This window comes from Microtus oregoni, unplaced genomic scaffold (assembly GCF_018167655.1).
Source record: "Microtus oregoni isolate MIOR12 unplaced genomic scaffold, Mior012 000115F_ref0000277, whole genome shotgun sequence".
NCBI classification, from domain to species: Eukaryota; Metazoa; Chordata; class Mammalia; order Rodentia; family Cricetidae; genus Microtus; species Microtus oregoni.
In genome coordinates this window covers 2,436,471-2,461,290 of record NW_024544744.1, presented here as the reverse complement: position 1 = coordinate 2,461,290, position 24,820 = coordinate 2,436,471, and the positions used below count along the sequence as shown (strand labels likewise).

General features: G+C 39.5%; 2 protein-coding genes across 2 annotated transcripts; both read left to right on the top strand.

The window, feature by feature from the left end:
* Positions 1 to 6,056: 6,056 nt before the first annotated feature.
* On the top strand, positions 6,057 to 6,986 carry LOC121443952 (olfactory receptor 2W3-like). The gene has a single exon (XM_041645712.1). It carries the CDS (start codon positions 6,066 to 6,068, stop codon positions 6,984 to 6,986), a length of 921 nt encoding a protein of 306 aa, XP_041501646.1. The 5' UTR covers positions 6,057 to 6,065.
* Positions 6,987 to 17,361: 10,375 nt separating this feature from the next.
* Positions 17,362 to 18,309, top strand: LOC121443946 (putative olfactory receptor 2B8). Its single transcript, XM_041645704.1, has one exon. The coding sequence runs from the start codon at positions 17,362 to 17,364 to the stop codon at positions 18,307 to 18,309; it is 948 nt and encodes a 315-aa protein (XP_041501638.1).
* The last annotated feature ends 6,511 nt before the right edge of the window (positions 18,310 to 24,820 follow it).

The following is a 24,820-nucleotide window of genomic DNA, read 5'->3' as shown; positions in this document are numbered from 1 at the left end:
GCCAAAAAAGTGTTTTTAATTTAAAAAAAATAACAATTCTGCATACTCACTAGCTATGGATGATAATACCAGGAACATAAAGTTATACTAAAATTCTCTAATTTTCATGTTTAAAAATCATTAAAAATACATTAAATGTCAATGATTTGAAAAGTTAAAACTAAGTTGGGCATTGCAATTTATTCCTGTTACCCTAGTGCTTGGAAGGTTAAAGTAAGAGGACTGTCATGAGTTCCAAACCAACCTGGACTGTGTAGTTGGGTTCTAGGATAGCCTGGGGTTCAGTGTGAGACCCTATCTCAAAAAGATAACGGTCTGTAGAGATGGCTCAGTGGTTAAGTGTATTTGCTACTCTTCCACAGGACCTGAGTTCTGTTCCCAGCACCCATTCAGAGTAGCTCACAAGTGATCATATTTCCATATCCAGGAGACCTAGACTCACAAACACCTACACACACACACACACACACACACACACACACACTTAAAAGTAGAAATAGATTTTTTTTTAAAGAAATAATAGAGACAACTAGAATCTTTAAGACATTTTGTACTGTCTTGACCCCTACATTAACCTCATTATTATCCAAAAGTCATATTTTCTCTTTTTCTTTCTCTGTACACATCTCATTTGACATCTGTGCAATGGCCAGACACAAACCTACAGCCTGGTCCCACCATCCCTTTCCTTCTCGCCTGAGGTATGTTCCTGACTGTAGATTCTAGTATGCCTTACCAACCTGTACCCCAACCTTTACAAGGGCTCTTTTTCCATAGCAAAATCATTCCAGTTGTGCTAATGTTAGAGCCAACATCTTGAATTTCAAGATCAACGAGGCTCAGTCACAGTAAGCCCTCAATTCTAACTCTAATCGTATTCTGACTTTGAGTCAGTCTGCGCTTATCATTGTTTTTTCTTTAAAGACAAAACTTACCAGGGGCTGCAAATTCACATGCTCTCCTCTGGCACCTTCCAGCTCGACAGGATGGTCATGTCCTCTCCACATTACAAAGCCTTTTCCACATCTCCTATGCTTCTCTTGCCTTTGCTCCTCTCTTGGTAAAGTTCTTATTTGAGTTACCTCGTCCTCCAAAAACACATCCCCCACACCTGGCCTTTAGATAATTAGTCTCTGTCTGTATACCTTGCACTTACTCAATGTGAACACTTTCCAGCACAGTTGCCTTACCCTTCTTTCAACCCCACTCTGAAGAGGCTCAGAACCACGTGCATCGTGTTCAGTCGTAGTACTCCCAGTATTTGGCATCATGTCAGCTATGCGTGGTGGCCGCTCATGCTCTGCTTTTCTCAGATACTCCTGTCTCCCATTCTGTACAAGTAAGACACTTACAATTGGCTAGGCTGTTAGAGGCTGTTGAAAGTGCAATATGAAAAGGAAACATATTTTGTTCAAATTAGAGGGTACCGGCAAAAAACAAATGCAAAAATTGAGATGAAAGGTATTCCCACTTGTTACTGTGGGACAGGAAAAGAAGACATGGGATTGTAAGAGAGTATTATTGCTCTGGTGAAAGAAAGCTTGAAATATAATTTTCTCCATTTCTCTACTGCCAGTGATTATAGGCCAGAAGTTTACTTTATTTAGAGGCCCTGGGAACATCACAGTATGGTTTCAGTGAGTTGCTTTGATAATGCAGATGATCAGAGAAGACCACCACAAACCCTACATACAGACATGCTAGCATAAGTCCCATTCATTTCAGCAGCTGGCCAAAATAATATCAGGAATAGATTGATAGTAGCAAAATAACACTGAGTAGTCGGTCTTATGAAGCAGATAATAAAATACATACCTTTATTAAAATATATAATTTGTCTAAGATTATCTTTTAACATACCTAGACTGAGCCTTGGTTTAAGTCAGTGGTTCTCAACCTGTGGGTCACAACCCCTATAGGGTTCCAATGACCCTTTCATGGGGGTTTCATATCAGATACTTACAAAGTAGTGATGAGAACAATCTTATGGTTAGGAGGTCACCACAACAAGAGGAACTTTATTAAGAATCACAGCATTAAGAAGGTTAAGAACCATTGGTCTAAGTGAAAATTAATCTGGCTTAAGTAGGCTTGCCTAGAACTCTTTATTGTCTTCCCAAGTTAGGAGGAGATAATCACCAACTCAGTGCATCCATACTGCATCACATCCCATGTTCCTAAATATCACATTTGACACCAAAATTTTCATGATAATTTTTAAAAATTGTTCAGTGTCCAGAACCTAGCAATTCCCCTTCATCTTAGTGATGAGCCATGAGGTTGGTATAAAGACGGGTATGTCTAGATTCATATTTGTCAAGGGACTGACAAAATCCTAGTAAATAAGTCAACAAATTAAGATGATATGTTTATTTTATTTGATGTGAGTCTTCTTAACCTAAATACTAGCATGATAAATATTAATTTGCTTAATTCTCCAAAAAGTTCTCAGAACAAGAACTGTCAGTATGCCCATTTTACAGATAGCATATGTGAGGCACATATTTTATTTCTGAATAAATATTGAATAAATTCTGAAAACATACTGAATATTTCAGTAACTTCTTCAAGGTCTCTTAGCTAGTCACTATCATTTTTGGGATCCAAAACGATACTCCTTGAGCTGAGGCAATGACCACTGACCCTTTTTTGATCATCTGTTGGTCCCACAATAAAGGGATGAGCATCCATGTCTGCACTTCAACATAAAACTTTAATTATTAATTTGGTAATCATCAGCCTTGAGAGATATTCAAATCCGGCGGAAAGGATGAAATCCCTCAAAATTATGTATGTTTGAGGTCCTAGTATGAAAGCATGAAGGTGTGTACTCATCACAGTCTGTCTTTGACGTTCTTTTCTTTATTTGACCTATCCAGAGCAGTTCTTACTTTTCTATAGTTCAATTTTGAAACGTTTTGTTTTATTTTGCTTCATTATATAACGATTGATAAATATAACAAAATGGCAGAGAACAATTCAAAGTGAGTGAAAGAAAAATAATCCTTATTGCATGGTTGCTATACAGGTTAATGTTCTTAGCAACCTGCTTTCCTGTCAAATGTCATTCTCACAATGATCTTGGGAGACGTGGACGTCACCTTTGCTCTTTCACAGGTAAGAAAATTGAGCATGTGGCAGTTAAATCACTTCAAGGTCATTCAACTAGTGAGGGGAAAACATGGTTAAATTCTGTCTGGATTTGAAAAACATTCACTTACATTTTGTAAGGCTTGCCATATTATACTGCTCTGGTCTATATACTTTATAGACATATATGCTTATCTAAGTTACTACCTTAATTTTAAAATACATGTTTTAGCAAAGTAATGCAGGTGAGAGTTAAAGTAATAAGACATATCTATCATTAAAGGGAATTTTTTTGTGTAGCACCTTCTAACACCAAGTGTAGATCATGAGAACAAAATTTTGTCTTTGTATCTTGTTTGTGTTAACAGTTTTAAGTATGTATCTTGATTCCTTTGGTCTACCAACCTTATTATCTGCCTCTGGGTCATAATTAGTAATAGGCAAAATTTTACTACTGCTACTCTTTCTTTGATTGTGTGACTATCTTAATGGAACCCATGAAGGGTTGTAGGACTAATTAATAATTAATATATTATAAGTAATTAATTAAGCATTTATTTAAATAATTAATTAAAGCTTCAGTTGTAGGACTATTAATACATTCTCTTTCTGGTTTAGTAAAATGTGGTTTTCAAGTCAAACATGTCTGTGTTCGAATGTCACATCTATAACTTCTAGCTGTGCACACATTGGTAAGTTACTTAATACCTGTGTCCTAAAAATTCAGGCATGAGGATTTAATCCTGCAGTTCCAGAAAACCCACTACTCAGCACTCAATAAGGTGTAATGAAGTTGATATTCAACATACATTCATTTTTGTGAGTTTTGATGAATTTCTTTCTCCCACTAGCCTATAAATCAGTGAGGTCAGTTACTACCTATTTTAATAATCATTGTATCTCTAACACAGACATATAACAGAAAACTGACAAATATTTGCTGAATATTTATATTTAACAATAAAAATCTGCTCTGAAGTTCGAACTGTATATTTGAAGGATAATCTTGACTTCTCTGACCTAAAGCTGCATCAACTCTTAATCAACAGAGAATTTTTGAGATCATTTAGAAGGTAACTTCCACACAAAGTTTTCTTCTCTGACTACTTACATTTGTAAATTGTTATTATTAATTATTATTATTATTATTTTGGGCTTTTGTGACAGTTTCTCTGTGTAAGAGCTCCAATTGTCCTGGACCTCGCTCTGTAGACCAAGCTGGCCTCAAACTCACTGAGATCTGCCTGCCTTTTTCTCCCAAGTGCTGGGCTCAAAGACATGTACCACCACACCCAAGCAATTGTAACTAATTTAAGCTGACCAAGATCAGTCAATCTTTGCTGCCACACACTCAGATTACATTCTATACTGTGGGACATGACACAGTTGATAACAAACAACACAAGCCTGATCTTTCCAGTCTATCATAGTCACTGCTGATATCTATAGCATGATTTATCATGAGCCAGACACTTTATAAACATAGATGACAGTGTGGAAACCACAGAGTGCGTGAGACACTGTGTGAAGGTGGCTCTTTCACTCTATCCTGTCTCTATGTGATGTTTTTCATACTTACATGACTAGAAATGATGACTTACATGGAAAGAACTAGTCATAACTACTAGTTAGAGTAGTTGCTAGTGGAACCATAAAGTTCTTTACGTGGCAGAGACCCAACACTGAATGCTCTAATATCACATCAGCCTTACAAAGTAAGGAACTTGTCATTTCATTTAATAGACTACTGACCCAAATTCTTCTGGCTTCTGCACCACAAAATATGGTTATGGCAAGGTGTTAAGTAATAACTTACTATATGTTTATACAGCTGTAGTTTTATGATAATATAGGTGTGTATTTACAAGAGAAAGTAAGAATTGCATAGAAAAGGTAAAGTAGAATCCATCATTTTCATGAGAATTTGTATATTTCTGTTAATTCAATGGGTAAATAAAAATTGAAGGGTTTGTCTTCAGTTCCAACAAACAAAATGAAACCAGACGTTAGTTACTCCTGTTTTCATTATGCACAAACAGTCTTGAGCTCTGCTGATAAACTTTTATAGGCCCTGCTAGTTCAATGACAAAAAAAACAATATTTTCTCCAATATAGAAAGTTTGTAAAGCATAAAGAATTTACCCACCTCTCTACAAAAAAAAAAATTCACACTTAAATAATATATCTCTCTTTGGATCAAACATTTGCCATATATTTAGGAGAAAGAACACAATAAAGCAGGCACATTCGTAAACTGTTTAGATCTTTAATACACATTAAACATCTTTGGTGAACAACTGCCCAAAAGAGGTAGCACAGTGATAGAAATACCAATTACTGTTGTTCTGTGGGATTTTAAAACTAAGGCAAATTCTAAGATACAGTATTGAATGATGGAAAATTCAGACATGCCGTTGTGGAGATGGTTCAGAAGTTTGGAGCCAGGTTTGGTTTCCACTATCCATAGGACAGGTCACCTTCTTCTGAACTCGAAGGGAACTGCACACAGGTAATGTACTTACATACATGCAGGCAAACATTCACACACACACACACACACACACACACACACACACACACACGCTAAATAAATAAATATTTTCAAAAAGGAGATCAGACAGTGAAATCTTAAACACATGACGATTTGGTGTATGTTATATGTGCACCCAAGAAAAAGCTAAAGGGAAACGCATCACTAATGCAGCAGTGGTCTATTAAGAAGTATCGGTCATCTTTTCATGATCTCTCTACACTTCTGTGCTGTTCAAACACTATATAATGCTCCGTATATCTTTGGTATCCGAAAAGAAAGGAGGCCAGTACGAGTATTTTCTCAGGAGATGTTGTATAGATCTTCTCAGGATTTTGAGATGATGTGCAGCTCTTTGTCCCTCTGCTGATGACTTAACTTGTCTCTCATGAATTTGACATGTTTTTCATGGCTTTCCTGCAGGCATGTCCTGACCTTTGATGCCATGATCAACCAGAGTTGCCAAGAACAGTTCATCCTGCTAGGCTTTTCAGACAGACCCAGGCTAGAATCCATCCTCTTCGTGTTTGTCCTCGTCTTCTACCTGGTGACTCTAGTGGGCAACATTGTCATTATCTTAGTGTCCCATCTGGACCCCTGCCTCCACACCCCCATGTACTTTTTCCTCACCAACTTGTCCTTCCTCGATCTCTGCTTCACCTCCAGCTCCATCCCTCAGCTGCTCTTCAACTTAGGAGGCCAGGACAAGACCATCAGTTACACTGGCTGTGCGATCCAGCTGTTCATGTTTCTAGGCCTAGGAGGCACCGAGTGTGTTTTGCTGGCTGTCATGGCTTATGACCGCTTCACTGCAATCTGCAAGCCTCTTCACTACTCGGTCATCATGCATTCTCAGCTCTGCTGGAAGTTGGTATCTGTGGCTTGGAGTGTTGGACTCCTCAACTCCCTGGTCATGTCTCCTGTGACCATGAAGCTGCCACGCTGTGGCAGATGTCGGGTGAGGCACTTCTTGTGTGAGATGCCAGCTCTGATAAAAATCGCCTGTGTGGATACTGTGGCTGTGGAAAGCACTGTGTTCATCTTATCGGTGATAATAGTGCTGGCGCCCCTGGCTCTCATCCTAGTTTCTTACAGCTACATTGCTCTAGCGGTGATGAGGATCAAGTCAGCCTCAGGAAGGAGGAAGGCTTTCAACACATGTGGGTCCCACCTCACCGTAGTCTCCTTGTTTTATGGGAATATCATCTATATGTATATGCAACCAGGGCACAAAGCTTCTCAGGACCAAGGAAAATTTCTTACCCTCTTTTACAACTTGGTAACACCCATGTTAAACCCCGTCATCTATACGCTGAGGAACAAGGATGTGAAGGGAGCACTGAAGAGACTCGTGACTAGGAAATAAGGACAAAGACTTTCCCTCGTGTTGCTTCTCTCATTTACTCAACACAAACCTGTAATAAGTAGGACAAAAGCTTAAGTTTCAGTTCATCCAAATACTTTTGCTTGTCCAATAAACCCGCCAGTGGTCAGACTTGGGAGTATGTGTTGTACAGCCTCAAATAGATGTTAATTATTCACTACGTGGTGGGTGAGATGTGGTCCCTAAAACAAACACCTTGCATCTGATATGCCAAAGCATCCGGTCGTTTCCCTTCTAAGTTGACCTCGACTTCTTAAAACTCAGCCAAAATCATGAATCAGTGCTTCATATATATGGATTAAGACTAAAGTTTGACTGAAGAAAACAATTATATGATTTTCTCATTAGCCGTTTATGTAACATTGTTTTACATAAACTGAGCCCATGGAATCCCTAAACACTTACGTTTGCCATCTATTAACTATAAATTAATGCTTTACCCATTACATTATTTTATAAATTAATAAAATACTCATTGTATGGGTAAGATAGAGCATATTATCTTAGGAAACAGCCATGTAAGTATCCCAGTCATCCCAGCATTCAGGAGGATCATGTGCTTGAGGTTAACCTGAGCTATACAGAGAAACCCTGATATAGATGTGTTTTTAGTTGTATTTATTTATTTGTACACATGCACATGCAAGTACATGCATGCCACAGTATGCATGAGAAGGCAAGTGGATAACCTGCAGCAGATTATCTCCTTCCACCATGTTGGTCCCAATGACCAAACTCAGGTCTTCAGTAGCAAACACGCCTACACACTGTGTCATCTCTTTGTATATATTTCTTAATTTAAAATTTTTGACTAAGCAATGTGTGGTAGTGTATGCCTATAATCCTTGCACCTGTGAGGTGGAAATGGGAGAATCAGAAATTCTGGGTAATCCTTAACTGGACAAGGAGCTCAGAGTAAGCCTGAGCTACATGAGACCCTGTCTCATAAAAACAAAACAGAAAGTTAAATATTATTTCTTTGATCTGCTACACTAAATTACCTATATATTTTCCCAAGTTTGAAACACAGAAATTCAGAAGTCTAATAAGTATAGAAATTATTGTATTATAAAGGCTCCATATTTGATTTTAATATGGATTAGTTTTTAAAAACCAATCATCCATTTGCATCCTTTGGTTTCCCAGATTAGGAAAGAGCACCCCCAAACACCACAAGTCACAAGACTAAGAATTCATCACAAGTGACTCGATGTCTCAGGAGGAGTTCTCATTTCTTAAAAACCAGTTTTCATTAAGGGACTTTTTGTTGCAGAATATTTGTTTATACTGTGTAAAGATGTGCCATTGCAATTGGTTTAATGAGGCTCTAAGTAGCCATTAGGTAGGAAGGAGAGAACAGGTGGAACTTCTTGGCAGAGACAGGAACTTGGGATGAATCTAGGCCCTCAAGAGATGCCAGCAGGGAGATGCCAGCGAGACACTGAAGACGTCAAACACATGGTACAGAGGAGAAGCAACCAAGCCACACTGCAAAACACAGACTAACAGAAACAAGTTAATTTAAGTTATAAGAGCTCGCTGGGGGGAAAGCCTAGGCTAAGGTCACGCTTCCATAATGAATACTAAGTCTCCATGTCATTATCTGTGAGTTGGTGGCCCAGAGAAAAATCCAACTTTTTTTATATGGAAGCCATGAAGCGAGTGTGAAACGTGTGTGTGGAGTGTGTATGTTCCCTTATTCACATAGACATTACGGTGCTTGTACAAAGAAACAAGTGCTTAATTTTTGTAATATATGGAAAAATCATAAGGTCCTATTACTTTCCTAGTTATAGAAATACATCTTGTCTGCAACTATCATCTCACTATTATCTTTAAACAAGGGTTCTGGGGACAAAGAGATAGTTCAGCAGTTAAGAGCACCTACTGTTCTTGTAGAAGACATCATTTAGTTCGCAGCACACACAGTAGACAGCTCACAATTGCCTATGATCCACTTCCAAAAATGTAGTGCTATAGTGCTGCTTTCTGGCTTCCATGGCACCTACATGCAAATTGTGGAGATAAAGTCTTACCAGCACACACACAGACACATAAAAAATAATTTTTTTAAAAGTGTCCTACCCTATTGAGTCTTCAAAAAACAGCTACCTTACCATTCAACTTTTCAGTAGGTCAGTAAGTTCAAGACCAGCCTGGTCTACAAAGCAAGTCCCAGGATAGCCAGGGCTATATAGAGAAACCCTGTCTTGAAAACCCAGAAAGAAAAAAAAAAGAAGGAAGGAAGGAAGGAAGGAAGGAAGGAAGACAGGTGAAAGAAGGAGGGGGGGAAGGAGGGAGGGAGGGAGCTAGTTGGTTTTCGGTAGATATTGTTGAATGCAGTTTCAATATGACTTAAAAATCAAATTGTTTTCTATGTATTAGAGACATTGTTCTTTTTTAAGTTTATTAAGCTGGTTTTATAGAGTAGACACTGCATTGAGTAATAAAGATTTGCCTCACAAGTAGAAAACAGCAAATGCCTCTTAAACTAGCAGAAAAAAATTTCATTGAGTAAAACTCAACACAGTTAGGTTATTTCTCCATTTGAAAGGTATTTCTGTCTTAGAGTAATTTAATTTCCTCTATACAAGCATTCACACCTACACACCAGTTCCCATGGCTTCAAAATTTCCCCTTATGCAAAATTTCCCCTTATGCAGAAAACCTCCTAACACAAGATGAATTATAAAAACTCTCTCCAAATACCATGCATTGCAGTCCATAGGCACACACAAACACAGGTGTAAACTATAATAGTGAACCGATGATTATGACACTGACCAAGACAGTGAGATTGCATAGCAATCCAGTGAGAAGGTGCAGGTTTCAACATCTGTAAAATGAAGGGAAAGAAGTAGATTTTGAAGTTTTAGTTATAGGGTTGGTGAGATGGCTCATTGCATTAAGGAACTTGTTGGAAAGCCCAACAGCGTGAGTTTGACCCCTGGAACACATGTGAAGTTGGAAATCGAGAATCCAGTCCTACCCACAAGTTGTCCTCTGAATGTTGCACTAGCTCTGTAGTACACCACACACACACACACACACACACACACACACCACAATAGACTCAAAAATCATATGTAAATAACTTTTTATTTACCATAAAAATCCTTTATCATTAGAAAGCATTCAGAGTCTTACCAGTTGCTTAGTTTAAAAGTGGACCAGAGAACTGACCAGATGAATCAGTGGGTAAAGGCACTTGCCTCCAAATCTGACAACCCGAGTTTGCTCCCCATGACCTACATGCTGAAGAAAGAGAGTTGACTTCTACAGTTTGCCTTCTGGCCTTTAACTGAATTCTAAAGTCGGGAGCACCATAGGTGGGGACTACAGAATGGGCTTCTTCACAGAGCCGTGAAGAGAGAGACAACGGTTGTTGCATTCATTGTGATTGAAGGGATCCAGCTAAGTGAGCAGGGTCCTTCAAGCCTCAGGCTTCAGTATAAGATAGCTGTTTGGCAGATCCTATCCATTGCCTGTCTCTTTTCAGTTTTCCTGTCCAGAGGTTCTCAAGTCAAGACACCACCATTGTTAAAAGTCTTCATCCTGAAATCAGTGATGACCTTTTTTTCCCACGTAACTTACTTATTTTTATTTAATATGCAGTGGTGTTTTGCCTGCATGTGTGCCTGTGTGAGGGTGTCAGATCTTAGAGTTACAGACAGTTGTGAGCTGTCATGTGGGTGCCGGGAATTGGACACAGGTCCCTTGGAAGAGCAGTCAGCACTCTTAACCACTGAGCCATCTCTCCAGCCCCTCAGTGATGATCTTGCAATTCCGTTTAAGCAGAGGTGAAAATTGTCATTCTTATACAGTAAGAAGATTCTTCAACCTAATATGTCATCAATGGATAAATGAATAAAGTGTTCAATATACACAATTGAATTCTTTTCTGTTGTTTGGAGGTTACCTGTTCGTCTGTGTTTGTCTATGAATCCTGATCTTATCTAGCTTACCCTGCACTGGAACAATTGATCCCCCTTCCTTCACCTGAAAAATGGTAGGACCCAAGACCTGTGCCACTAGGATTGGTATACAATTATTTTCCAGATATTAAAAAAATGAAATTTTATCATTTGAAATAATACAGATGGAATTGAAAATCATAAAGCTAAATGAGTCAGAAACAGAAGGGTGAGTACTGTAAGATCACGTGTGGAATCTGGAAATGCTGTCTTTACAGAAATAGAAAATAGGGCGGAGTCATTGCCAAAGACTGGCCAAAAGCAGATAGAGCAGCAATGTAGCGTGAGGATGTTAGCCAGTTAATTCAAAGTCCCAATTAGAGGGAATAAGTCTTGATGTTCTTTTGCGGAGAGGGGTTGATGATAGCTAATATTAATGTAGTATGTATTTCAAGACTGCTAGAGAGATTTCAGTTGATCTCATCACTGTGATTAAGATTAAGATTAACATGTGATACATGTTAGTTATTATTGTGTGATGCCTTCATAATATGCACACACTATAGAAATAAATAATTGTCAATTAAAAGTAAAATTTCAGGGCAGAGAAGATGGCTCAGTCAATAAAGTGCTTGCTATGGAAGCATAAGGACCTGAGTTTGGATCCCCAGCATCTACACAACAGTGCCAGCAATTCCAGAACCAGGGAGAGACTGGAGGAATCATGGGGCCTGCTAGCCAGGCAACTTTGCTAAATTAGTGAACTCTAGACTCAACAAGAACCTGTCTCAAGCCGGGCGATGGTGGCGCACACCTTTAATCCCAGCACTCAGGAGGCAGAGGCAGGCGGATCTCTGTGAGTTCGAGACCAGCCTGGTCTACAGAGCTAGTTCCAGGACAGGCTCCAAAGCCACAGAGAAACCCTGTCTCAAAAACAAAAAACAAAAAACGAAAAACAAAAAAAAAAAAAAAAGAACCTGTCTCCAAAATCTACAGTGGAGAACAAGTGAAGAAGACACTGGATGTCGACTTCTGCCCCAACCCTGCAAACACACAGAATTCAGCCAGGCATTGTGCTGTCCATCTGTAATCTCAGCTACTCTGGAGACTGAGGCAGGTGAACCAAGAGTTCAAGGTCAGCCTGGGCAACTAGTGAGACCATTCCAGGTAGAAAAAATTAAAGTGCTGTGGTATATAGTAGTATAGTATTTGTGTTTTAATAAAAAAAAAAGTTTGCTTGAAGATCAGAATGCAAAGCAGCCACACTAGTCAGCCGCAGAGGCTGGGCAGTGATGGCACACACCTGTAATCCCAGTAGCCACACTAGTTAGCCATAGAGGTCGGGAGGTGGTGGTGCATGCCTTTAATCCCAGCCCTAGAGAGGAATATAAAACAGGAGGAGGTAGGTCTCAGCTAGGTCTCAGCTTGGTCCCAGTATGAGGATTTGTGGAGACAGGATTGCTCATTTTGGTCTGAGGTAGAGGTAAAAGCCAGTGGCTGGCTGCTTTGCTTTTCTGATCTTCAGCTCGAATCCTAATATCTGTCTCTGGGTTTTTATTATTCGCACTACATGAGAAAGTTAAAGTGCTGTGATATGCTTCATAGGAGAGAGTTTCACTAACATGCAAGAAGTCTGGGCTCAATCCCCAGCACCAAAAGCACACTAAACAAATAAAAATAAAAATTCACAGGTTCGTGCCTAGCAAAAGAAGCAGGTAATTCTGAGCCCAAGGAATAACAGAGAAAAGCAGGTTGTTAATAACGAATGTGACTTCTTGAAAGATGGGAAAGCACTGACATCAGATTACACCAAGCGTCTGGACCACGTGACTGAAAGTGCCGTCACCAGAGTAATAAGCAAAGAAATCATGACACGTGGGATTTTTGTCAGGAGGAGAAGAATATGAATATATTGTTCCAAGTTAATGGATGACAAGAATTAAAACTGATTGAAAGGAGCTGGACACGGTGGCTCAGACCTTTAATTACAGTGCTGCTGAGAGGGTGAGGCAGGAGAACTCCCATGAGTTCAAAGTCAGACAGTCACTATATAGTGAGAAACTGTCATTTAAAAAACAAAAAAGGAAAATGGTGGGATTCTTCTTTTCTCCTTGTCTATTTTTTAATCCTGCAGCTTGAACTTAAGGCCTCCAACACATGCTCTATCACATCCACTCCCCTCTTGATATTTTTCTGATGGAAGACACTTGCATATTTTAGGCTATGGACATAGGGTTGATGAGATAGAGTAGACCAGGTATGACTGACTGACAAGGTCTCAGAAACCCTGGAAGGTAATGCAGTTAATAGCATCATCAAAAAATGTACTGGACCAATAGGACAAGCACAGAGTCATAGGGGGAAAGGCCCAGAATGTTATACTTGAGGACCTCTTTTTCTTTAGGTAGGAAAAAAAAGTGTTTCTGAAAGGTGAAGAATTTAAAGTCTGACCCCTGAAAGGCTAGCACCTCTACTACATGTCAGATGGAGATGGAGCAGAGACAATAGAATAACCATCCATTTGACCTCTCCGGAGCCTTCCACTTTCACTGCTCCCTGGAGGCGTCAAACTCTGGCTACCTGAACAGGGGCTAATGAGCTACACGGGGCAAGGCACTCTTGGGGCCACTGGAAATAAGCACATCCTCCAGCATCTCGGTCCCCAAAGCAAATCTGGAGACTTGGTAGCTCATAAAAAGATTTCTCTGATACAATATTTGCCCTTTTACACATGGGCAGATGCCACAGAATTCTGGTTCAACTTCTGTTTCGTTGTAGGACTCTAAAATTCATGGGAAGAAAAGCTTCCTGGGAAAACCCAGGTTTTATCAACAGTAGCTTTTGAAGAAACTGCCATCAAATTCAAAGGCCTGCATAGCATTTGGGTCATTATCCATTTTTAAAGACCATCCATAGGACAACATACTTTCATGTGTAATTTATATTTATTCTAAGAATTCTATTTTACCTACCCATCACATAACCCTGCCCTGCAGTTCCTCAACCAAACTTACACACTGATAATCACAGAATGTGCTGTGTTTGAAGATGTGATTTTAATTTGCCTAATATTAATGTTCCCGCCAACACCAGTCTTCGGGGTTCAAAGACCTCCTCGCTTCTTCCAGGAGGCAGCTGACTCTCTGCAATCTTTGTTACTCATCTTCAGAGGATTCCATATTTTTGATCCAACACCAGCTCAGTTGCTCCCCAAGCCAGCTAAGGGTGTTCATTTAACTTCTGATTTAGACCCTATCGAATACTGGGTGTTACCTGAAGAAGTAATATCTGTATATAAGTTTACTAATAAAATAAATTCTAGACCAAAGTAGGATCCTGAATTCAAAGTTAGATGAGTAACCTTGCATGCCAGAAGGAAAAGGATTTAAATATTTTCTATCCCATTCAAACTAAATACAGGTCTAAAATTTTGCAGGTCTTAAAATGTACAATCTGTATTGTTTTCAATCTTTTGGTTGTAGCAAAGGATGTGTAATGAAGAGCTTTATCTGGGTATTCCTGGCAAGTGACTTCCACTGTGTGTGAGGCAGAAGAAATAAATACTATCTAAATCATAGTGTCAACAACCATCATGGTCAATATATCTCATTTATGAATTTGAAATAGGCTAGAACTAATACGCTCATCTTTGGTCTTATACTACTCAGTGGAAATGAATTTATAGTAAGAAAGCATTATAATTTGACATATATAATTAAGATATTTTCATATTTCACTCCCTCCCCAAAAAAAACCAACAGAAATCCTAAACTCTGGTGCCTGCCTTTGCATATATAAACAAGTTAACATAGCATTATAGTTAATTTAGTGAGCCTCAATCCATGGCCACTAGGCTTAGAAGAAAAACAGAAAATGCCATTTGACGTGAAGACAGAGATTGAAGCTCCACACATACAACCCACAGGACTCCAAGGAGTGCCAGCAAACCACGAGAAGGACAAAACGACACAAGAAAGGATTCAGGTTTGTAGAGGTTCGAGAGAGATCCCACTTCTGCTCATACCTTGATTCTGGATTTTATAGCCTTCAGAACTGTGAAACAATAAATTCCTGTTGTGTTGAGCTCTCGTATTCATCATGGCCAGGGCTGGAGAACTAATGTGACTAAATGGAAACATCTTGAAATAATCTGTGCTGATTTGATTCTGCCTTGTGATTACAATAAATTACTTATGTTTTAGAAAAAAAATATATGGTTTTCTTGTTTCAGATTATCTTCTATGGAACACTGATAACCTTTGGAAGAAGAATCAAAGGTAAGTGCTAACATAAATGGATAAAAACTGATTCTTAAGTTGACACTATGTTTGGAATTCTTGAAACAAGCCCTGCTAATCTAAAAGAGAAAGACATGGTAAGCTCTATCGTCAAGGGAAAACATGCTTTCGCTGTTGAGCTCTTAGACGGAATAGGGCGCGCTAGCTATTGAGCCTGCCTAGGTTTCAGCCCAGGACGAAAGGCAACAACATTAGCTCTTTTGTTTGGAAAGAGAAACAGCTGGGAAAGGGGAGTGGAAAATCAAACTTTAAAAATCTCAAAACATATTAATTGCAGATTTATGCTTAGAATGCAAGTACTTTGCTCCCATTTTGTTGGATTTTAGAATTTATTCCAAATTGTCTTCCTTTTTGTCATGACAGTTACTGCCACTAATCACTGAAAAGAATGTAACGAATCTGGCACCCAAGAGTCCAACAAGAAAGGCACAAGAGACAGAAGGTAAGGTTTCTCCTCAGCCAGCAAGAAACCTTGTGTATAGACAAATGATGATTATAAAGAATTAGCAGGGTCTGGCAAGATTGAACACAAGACAGCAATAAAAAAGCAAGACTGTGCATGACTACTTATCAACATCTGCCTCCAATGGATGGGAAGAAGCAGAAAGGGAACCACGTCTTTCCAAACACAAACATGTTGGAGCATGAACATTTCCCTTGTATGGGAAATAAAGCAACCATTGTACAGGCAACTGTTGCATAGCTATTGTTCAAGGCTTTCCTCCAAGACAGCTAACACTTTCAGCAATATAAAATTAGTTACTAATAATCTACAGCCATTTTTAAACACATGGTCTAATCTTGAATTTTCCATGTAACAGGAGATGGTTTTGAAAAACTCATCCTTCTACTCTGACATTGCATGTGTGAACTACCGTGTCCAGCTAGTTATGACCATTTTTAAGCTTCTGTTATTGTTTTGCTCTATTTTATTCTCAGTTTTAATTTTTATATGCTCAAGAAATTTGCACAGACCAATTTGGTTTTTTTTCATGCTATATAATATTGAAGACACTTTTTAACTTTTTAAGTTAGTATGCAAAGTAATTGATTTCTCTATGGCACTTTCATACGTATCTGCCATTATATTTTGTTCTAATTCATCCCCCTCCTCTGTCGGTTGCCCAGACCTTTTGTAGGTTATAGTTTTTGCTGCTGTCGGGGCTGGAAATGTAGCTCAGTTGTAGAACATGGTTCAGCATACTGGGGTCCTTGTAATATGCAGTACCAAATTTGAATCATGGGAAGTCATGAGAGAAAGATATGCATTAGAGACTTCAGGACCAGTTATTTAAATAGGAAGGTGGATTCTTTTATGAGTTGATGTTTTTGAAAATTCAGAGTCAAAGTTGGAAAAAAATTTCTCTGTTAGCACTGAGAAGGTTTTTTTTTTTTAATTATAAAGTGAGAGAAAAGAAAAGAACAAACACTGGGCAAACATCTCCAGTTCTTTGCTGGGTGCTACTGATGATGAGGAATCAAGGCTGGTACCCTGAAAGCAAAAAAAAAAAAAAAAAAAAAAAAAAACATTTACAATAGTGGCCCTCCAATCACTAGAATGCTTGCATATATATTAAAATTCAGTGTTCCACTACTGGTTGTCTATGCTACATTTCTTTCTCTATGTATTTTCAGAAAATAAATGTTTTCTCTGAGCAGAAAAGAACTAGGAAAACCATTCTAAAATGTTTTATTTTATAATACCCAAGATAGAAGGATCAAGACAAGAGCAAATTTGCATCTTACTGAGGAAAATTTGATTTAATTTCGAGACACTCAAATCGCTTTAAAGTTTATCCAATAACAAAAACACAGGGTCCTCGGCAGTTATGACACCATACTGCAGATTTGGATTCAACCCCCTGCGATTTATTAGGTGACTCCACCCAGAGAAAGAGTTGAGTCTTTTCTTTTGAAGCCTGTTTAAAGCTTAACACGCTCATGTCTTCAAGGAACGTAACAGCGACAGGGCTCTTGCAAGAAAACACATAGGAAATGCTGACGCTGTGGAAAACTGCAACACAGTAGCTGCTTTCCAGCAAAACTGGGACCAGTTTCCCAGTTCAGTTGCATTTACTTAGGAGAAGAAACGGAAAGAAGCCTCCGGCTAAGTGTTGCTCTCTTGTTTCCCGCAGGTGGAGTGCAATGGACAGAGCTAATGGCAGCAGCCTCTTTTCTGGCTTCATTCTCCTGGGCTTCTCCAACAGGCCTCAGCTGGAAACAGCTCTCTTCGCGGTCATCCTACTCATCTATTTCTTGAGCTTCCTAGGCAACAGCACCATCATTCTGCTGTCCGTTGTCGACCCTCACCTCCACACCCCCATGTATTTCTTCCTTTCTAATCTCTCCTTCATGGATCTTTGCTTGACTACTTGCACCGTCCCTCAGACACTGTTCAACTTCAAGGGGAAGGACAAGACCATCACTTACGGGGGCTGTGTGACACAACTCTTTATTGCCCTGGGACTTGGGGGAGTGGAATGTGTACTCTTATCGGTGATGGCTTACGATCGCTATGCCGCTGTCTGCCGCCCACTCCACTACATGGTGATCATGCACCCACAACTTTGCTTACAGCTCGTTATAACTGCCTGGCTCACAGGGTTTGGCAATTCTATGGTACAAACAGCATTGACCATGACTCTGCCCCTCTGTGGCAGAAACCGACTGGACCATTTCTTCTGTGAAGTTCCAGTGATGCTGAAACTGGCCTGCACGAACACCTTCATTAACGAGGCGGAACTCTTTGCTGTCAGTGTCTTCTTCTTGGTGGTACCGCTCTCGCTTATATTAGTGTCCTATGGCCACATTACTCATGCCGTTCTAAAGATAAAGTCAGCCCAGGGGAGGCGGAAGGCCTTTGGAACCTGTGGCTCTCACCTTCTGGTAGTGATTATCTTCTTCGGCACCCTCATCTCCATGTACCTCCAGCCTCCCTCCAGTTACTCACAGGAAGTGAATAAAAGCATTGCACTTTTCTACACTCTAGTAACTCCTTTGTTGAACCCCCTGATTTACACTCTGAGGAACAAGGAAGTCAAAAGTGCACTAAGGAGAATAATCGGGAGAAGCACAGATTCAAGAAAGAGTTAATGCAAGGCTTGCAGTCCTAAACACTTAAGCTCTGTGGATCTAAATCCTAGTTTTCACTTAAACCCATAAATCATCTGTGTAGCAAGCACTGTATGGGGAACTCAATTGGGTTGAGAGATGAGTAAATGATAAGCGATAGATGATAGGTAGATAATAAGAGATCAGATCAAAGATAAGTCTTGTTACCATGGAGTTAGACCTTATAGAGAAAATATAAGTAGGATAAGATAACATAAATTAGTTGTATCTTATTGGACTGCCATATGGAGTAAATTATAAGTACATATAATTTCTGTATAGTCACGTACTTTTTTTCCCACGCGTGCCATCTACTGTATGTGATGGCATATGCTTGTAACCCCAGAACCGGAGAGTCTGAGTCAGGAGAATCATTAAGTTCAAAGCGAGGTTTTGTCTTTCGAGTATCAAGCCCATCAGAGATACATAGTAAGAGTTAGACCCTGTCTTTTAAAACATACAATCCAGTGGGCAAATCTTGAAGCAAAATTTAGAGTGAAATGCTATAATTTTTAAATTAAACTTTTTACTATTTTAATTGCCATCAATTAACTGTGTAATGTCTTAAAACAATATGTTAATATATGTGTTTGTGTGTCTGTGTATGAATGAATGTTTTCACAAAATTTAATACAAACCCAAAAACATTTTAATTAACCAATGATTTTAAGGTATTTAAACATTTTATGTATATAAATATAGTAGTGTATACTGAAACGTATTTATAAAAATGAAGCAAAAAAACCACCACAATTAAATTATCTGGAAAACTCAGTGTGCTCATAAACATTTTCTTGAATGTTTCTTACTTTGACAACAGCAAGTTTGAAGGTTTGCTGTTACGTAAATGAAATGATGGAACCAAGATTTCTTTGTATCATCTAAAATCAATTAATGAAGTGCTGAGCTCTGTAGTAATTTTGTCTCTGTACTGATAATGTCTAATGACTTCTGATTGTTTTTAGTGTACAGTACGAAAGACTGATTTATTTTAAAGACAATTTATTTGACTTTTCTTTACATCCATAACAACTTGTGTCATTGAAAATATATTGGTTTTATGATACATGAGTTTCATACAACAGTTTCTTTTTATTCATGGAGGTATATTGTAAGACCCTCGGTGAATGCAAATCATAGATATTACCAAGTCTGAAGCAATGGCACTGTGTTTTGTCTAAAAAATGTAACACTGATACTTTCAGTGAGGCATCTGCTATTTATAGGACTTTAAATTCCAAGCCTCTCACCTCCACTGATTTTTTTTTCACCTCTGGGATAAAGCTTTTCCATAACAAGACTACTGTCAACTACATTGTCTGATTACGTCAGCACAACACAGAGTTTTTATTTCCTTCTTTGTTTTTGTTGTTGTTGTGGGGGGATTATTTGTTTGTTTCTTTGTTTTTAAGACAGGGTCTCCCTGTGTAGCTCTGACTGGCCTGGAACTTGATATATAGACCAGGACAGTTTCAAACCCAGATATTCCACTTGCTCTGACCCCTGAGGGCTAGAATTTAAAGTAACCACCACAACCTGGCCAGAGATTTTACTTCTGAGAGTCTATGCTCTCTGGGATGCTTTCAAACCCACAGAGATTTCACCTACTCTGACCCCTGAGTGCTAGGCTTAAAGGTTGCTACCACAACCTGGCCAGAGATTTTACCTCTGAGAGTTTATGCTCTGCAGGTGTGTCCTGGAGGAAGTGACATCATCCTACACGCAGCATAGGTACACAATACCAGAGAAACCTGTCCCTCCCTGTCCTTGTGCCTCCTTTACACTTATGAGGTATACTAATCTTCTTTCTCAAAACTGCCCTGCTGTATGATGGCTGAAGATTGGTTGTGGGTGGTGCCCATTTTCAATCGATGTCTTCATCCTCTGAAATGGTCTCTCTGGTAACTTCTGTATTTTTCAGTTCAAACATATTCTTGACTCTGTGTTGTTATCTGTTACTCATAATGAGTAACTAAGAGCCACTTAGTTTGAGGATTCCTTAGCTGTATCTTTACATTGCCACATGGGAGCATTGCATTGCTGTATGCTGGACACTTCCTCCATCTTGCCTTCTACCCACAAATCTGTTTCTTCTATCTCAACCCAGTACTTATCACACACTCTAGCTGTATTTTGCAGTCTAAGGATTAACCAGAAAACCAGAAAAAAACAAATCTGCTTTCTTCTTCACAGTTTCCCCTGCAGAAGATTTTTTTTACGATTTGCTTATTTTTGTGTGCACAGTGTTTTGCTGCATGTATGTCTGTGTGAAGATGCCAGATCCTCCAGAACTGGAGTTACAGACAGTTGTGAGAGACAATGTGGGTGCTGAGACTTGAACCTGGGTCCTCTAGGAGAGCAGCCAATGCTCTTAACAACTGAGCCATCTTCTGGCCCCAAAGATTGATTTAGCAGTTTCTTTGATGAATCGATTTCCTCTACCAGGTCTTCAACTCCTGAGATACTCTCTTCCATCCCTTGTATTCTGTTGGTGATGCTTGCATCTGTAGTTTCTGTTCACTCACCCAGATTTTTCATTACCAGGATTCTTTTCATTTGTGTTTTCTTTATTGCTTCTATTTCTGTTTCCAGGACTTGAACAGTTTTCTTCAACTGTTTTTTCTTGGCTTTCTTTTAGTAATTTATTGATTTCTTCAAATTTTTGTTTGTCTTTTCCTCAATTTCTTTAAGGAATTTTTCATCTCCTCTTTAAGGAACTCTATCAACTTTATAGAGTCATTTTTTTTTTGGACTCCAAGGAAACATTTTTTATTCTTTTAGCATTGTTAATGGATAACGTGTGTGGTACTCCACAATGAAATTAAGTTTCAACATCAACTTCTGTGTTGTTGGGTGCTGGCTCCCAGCTAGGTTCCTCATTGGAGCTTGATTTCAGGCAACGGCATCATGGCTAGAAGTGGCATCCCCTTTCTGGGGAACGGGGCTGTGGCCAAGGAGTGAATGGGGGCAAGCCTTCAGCATATCGCTTACCTGTGACTCTGGAAAACTGAACTAGCTCCAGAGCTTTCCTGCTGAATCCAACTGCAGCCCTCTCACAGGCACACCGTGGAGCACTTTTCCTTCCTCACAACCAATCCTAACCCTGTTTCACTCCTATAGAGTCATTTTTAAAGTCATTTTCTTGTGCTTCAGCTGTGTTGGCTTGTTTAGGTATTGCTGTTGTGGGATAGCTGAACTCTGGTGGTGCCACACTGCCCTTTCTGTTACTGATTGTGTTTTTATACTGGCATTTGGGCATCTGGATTTGGAATGATTATAGGTCTAGGCATTGATTCTTGCATTTGTCTTTGTTGGATGGGTAGTTGACTCTTTGTTTTCTCTTTCTTCTCTGATCTTCTGGCCTAAATATTCAAAGGTTCTTAGGACTAATGAATCTTCCGCTCCAGTAGTGTGTCCCCTCTGGAATTTAGATCTAGGCTGGTCTCTATTGATAAAGTCTTCTTCTGGAGTTGTAGACCAGCATATGGATAACGGGAGAAGGGATGTAGTCTGGGATCTCTAGATCAGGCCTGGCCTCTGGTGAAACAGAAGTCTGAAGTTCCTAGATCTGACCTGACCTCTGCTAAAGTAGAAGTCTCCTGAAGTTGTAGGCCAGGATATGGACCGGGGTGTGTGTGTGTGTGTGTGTGTACGCATGTGTATGTGTGTGTGTGTGTGTGTGTGTGTGCAATCTGGGGTTGTTGGTCATGCTTAAAGGGGTTTAGTGGGCAGTGGGTAGTGTCTTGCCTAGAGTCCCTTGTTCCACCATTGCCTCCTATAAGACTCCAGGATCTGTGGGTTGTAGTGTGAGTCCAGAGTAAGGGGTACAGTCTAGGGTTTGGGGGCAGGTTTTAAGGAGAGAATATATTTAATGAAATCATAGAAGAAAATTTTTCCGACCTAAGGAAAGAAATGCCTAGAAAGGTACAAGTTTACAGGGCATCAAATAGATTAGATGAGAAAAAAATCTTTTTGCTACATAATAATCAAAACACTAAACCTACTTCTTAATTTGTCTTTGTTTTCTTCATCTATTGGAGCTTTACAGTTTTACTAGGTATAGTAGTCTGGGCTGGTATCTATGGTCTCTTAGATTCTGCAATGATTGTTAATTCCTGATATTTTGTTGCTGATGTGTGTGTGTGTGTTTCCCTTCTTCTTTGGGTTTTGCTGTGTGAGATTATCTACTGCCTGTTTTTGTAAGTATAGTTAACTTCCTGGGGTTGGAGTTTTACTTCTAATACCTTCTGTATTCCAGGCTATTAACACTATTCTTGGCTGCCCTTCAGAACTTGATGGTAAAACCCTATTTGGTGAAGACATCATGTAGTTGAATCACAGGATATGGAGAAATCAAGCTGGTACTCACCTGGAAGCTTCCTCCTTACTGCCTCTCTTCCACAGTGCTGGAAGATGCTATGAACACTAAAAAAGCAAAAAGCAAATCATCAGTCTCACCCAGCTGTGAACCGAGAAGATTACAATGACTGACCTGAGAAGATATGTCGTTTGTGTAATAAAAGCACAATGGTTATGGGAGTAACCAATCACTTTCTGCTTGGATCTAAGAACTGTTCCACAAACTGAAAGCCATACCTAGCATTGTTAAAAGGACCATGAATCTGTGACTAAGTATTGGCCATGGACCCTAGGAGAGAATGCAATACTGTTACTTGCTAAAAGGTCATAATATTAAAATAACTCCTATTAACTTATTGATATACTAATAGACCAAAGCATCTCTCAACCATCATCAGAAAAGCTTATTCTTGCAGTAGATGGCAGTTAACACAGAGATTCTCAACTGTCAACATGCAAAGAATAAGAGACTATGGAGTAGGACTGCAGAGATGGCTCAATGACTAAAAGCTAGGACCGCCTTTCCAGAGAACCTGAGTTCTAGTCCCAGCACCCACAAAGCAGTTCACAACTCTCTGTAATTCTAGTACTAGAGAATCTAATGCCTTCCCCTGGTCTCTGTGGGCACAGCACAAATGGGATTCATAAACATACATGAAGGTAAATCACCATACATGTAAAATAATAAAATTAAAACTTTAACTATTTTTAAAAGAGAATATGGACTGCTCAAGCTTACATAAAACACACAAATCACACCTTTCTCTTAAGCAGTTGGAGTGAGATGGGGTGAAAAAAGTGTAAGAGCCAGGGGTGGTAGACAACATCGTGGAAATAGCACTTTCCTGGCACAACAAGGCGGTTGTACACATGAACTCACATGGTTGTGACAAGTGGCACAAGACCTGCACAAACTCAAGGCAGACAGAGTCCCAGCGTAGACCAGGGAAAGTGTGTACCAAGTCCTACTTCCAGCTAAAGAGTTATTAGCATTTGAGAACTGCTATGAGAGGGTCAACTTTCTTTAATGATGTAAGCCCTGGTAGGCAGACCATAGCAGGGAAGACCCCACTCCCAAGACGAGATGGGAGACACAAAGTGGAATTTATGATGAAAATAAACTCAATGTTGTGTGAAAAGAGAGAGGAGGGAAAGAGGGTGGTTATAGGAGGAGTTGTGGGAAGAGTGAATATGTTCAAAATACACATATGAAATTCTAAAAAAAATTAATAAAATACTGTTTTTAAAAGTTACTACTTCATTTTCCCTTTCCCAAGTTCAGAAATCCACTACTGTTTAGTACAGTAAGCTCATACAAATCCCTCCATTATTAAATGACGGTGTTTCAACATTACCCTATCTGCACAGTCCCTTTGTGTGATCCATTCCTCACAAAGGGCTACACAGGACAGCATAACGGATCTCCTATGAGCATCGGGTCTTCGAAGATTGGAGAGAGTCCTTCTGCTTGCAACCAAAGTAGCAGCTCTCACTGGAGTCTGTCAAGTTTCAAAATCTGACATTCCTTGCAGTGTTTGTTAGGAATTGGAAAGGCCGGAGCCTTCTTCCTTCTCTTCCCTCTGTTGTAACAATCTTGCTTCGCTTCCCTCCAGGACATGATCTCCCAGGAGATCTACAGCAGACCTAGGAGCCTCGCTGCTTCAACTCACAGAGACTCGAGCAAACCATGGTTGGCTAGGTCATCAGCATGACGGTATAGAATAAGGACCGGTCAAACATCAACAGGTAAAGGGGGGAAAAAAGCCTCCAAACCTGAGAGTTCTCCTAAAGACCACTGCCCCTCCCTTCTCCTTCTTCCTGCACATTGGAGTAGAAGTGGGGAAAGTGGAGAAAGGCCAGGAAACGCGTGAGTACCTGTGAGTCCATCACTTTGATTACCATCAGACAACTCCCTTCTCCGTTGCAGCTGCACTCACTAAAACATTGAACTGAACCTCCTGTCTCTACCTCCTTCTATGAGCTGCTATGCCTGCCTTGCTCCTGGCCTTTCTTTTGGCTCTTGCTACTGTCAGTAGTCTTTTGTATTCAATGGAAGATAGACACAATATTCTAATTTTTCTATTATCATGTGACATTCTGCCCACCTACCTATGTCTGTATCTCTATAGGAAGA

Excerpts from the sequence above, each read along its gene's own strand:
- LOC121443952 (XM_041645712.1), top strand. The coding sequence starts at position 6,066 with ATGATCAACCAGAGTTGCCAAGAACAGTTCATCCTGCTAGGCTTTTCA.
- LOC121443946 (XM_041645704.1), top strand. The coding sequence starts at position 17,362 with ATGGACAGAGCTAATGGCAGCAGCCTCTTTTCTGGCTTCATTCTCCTG.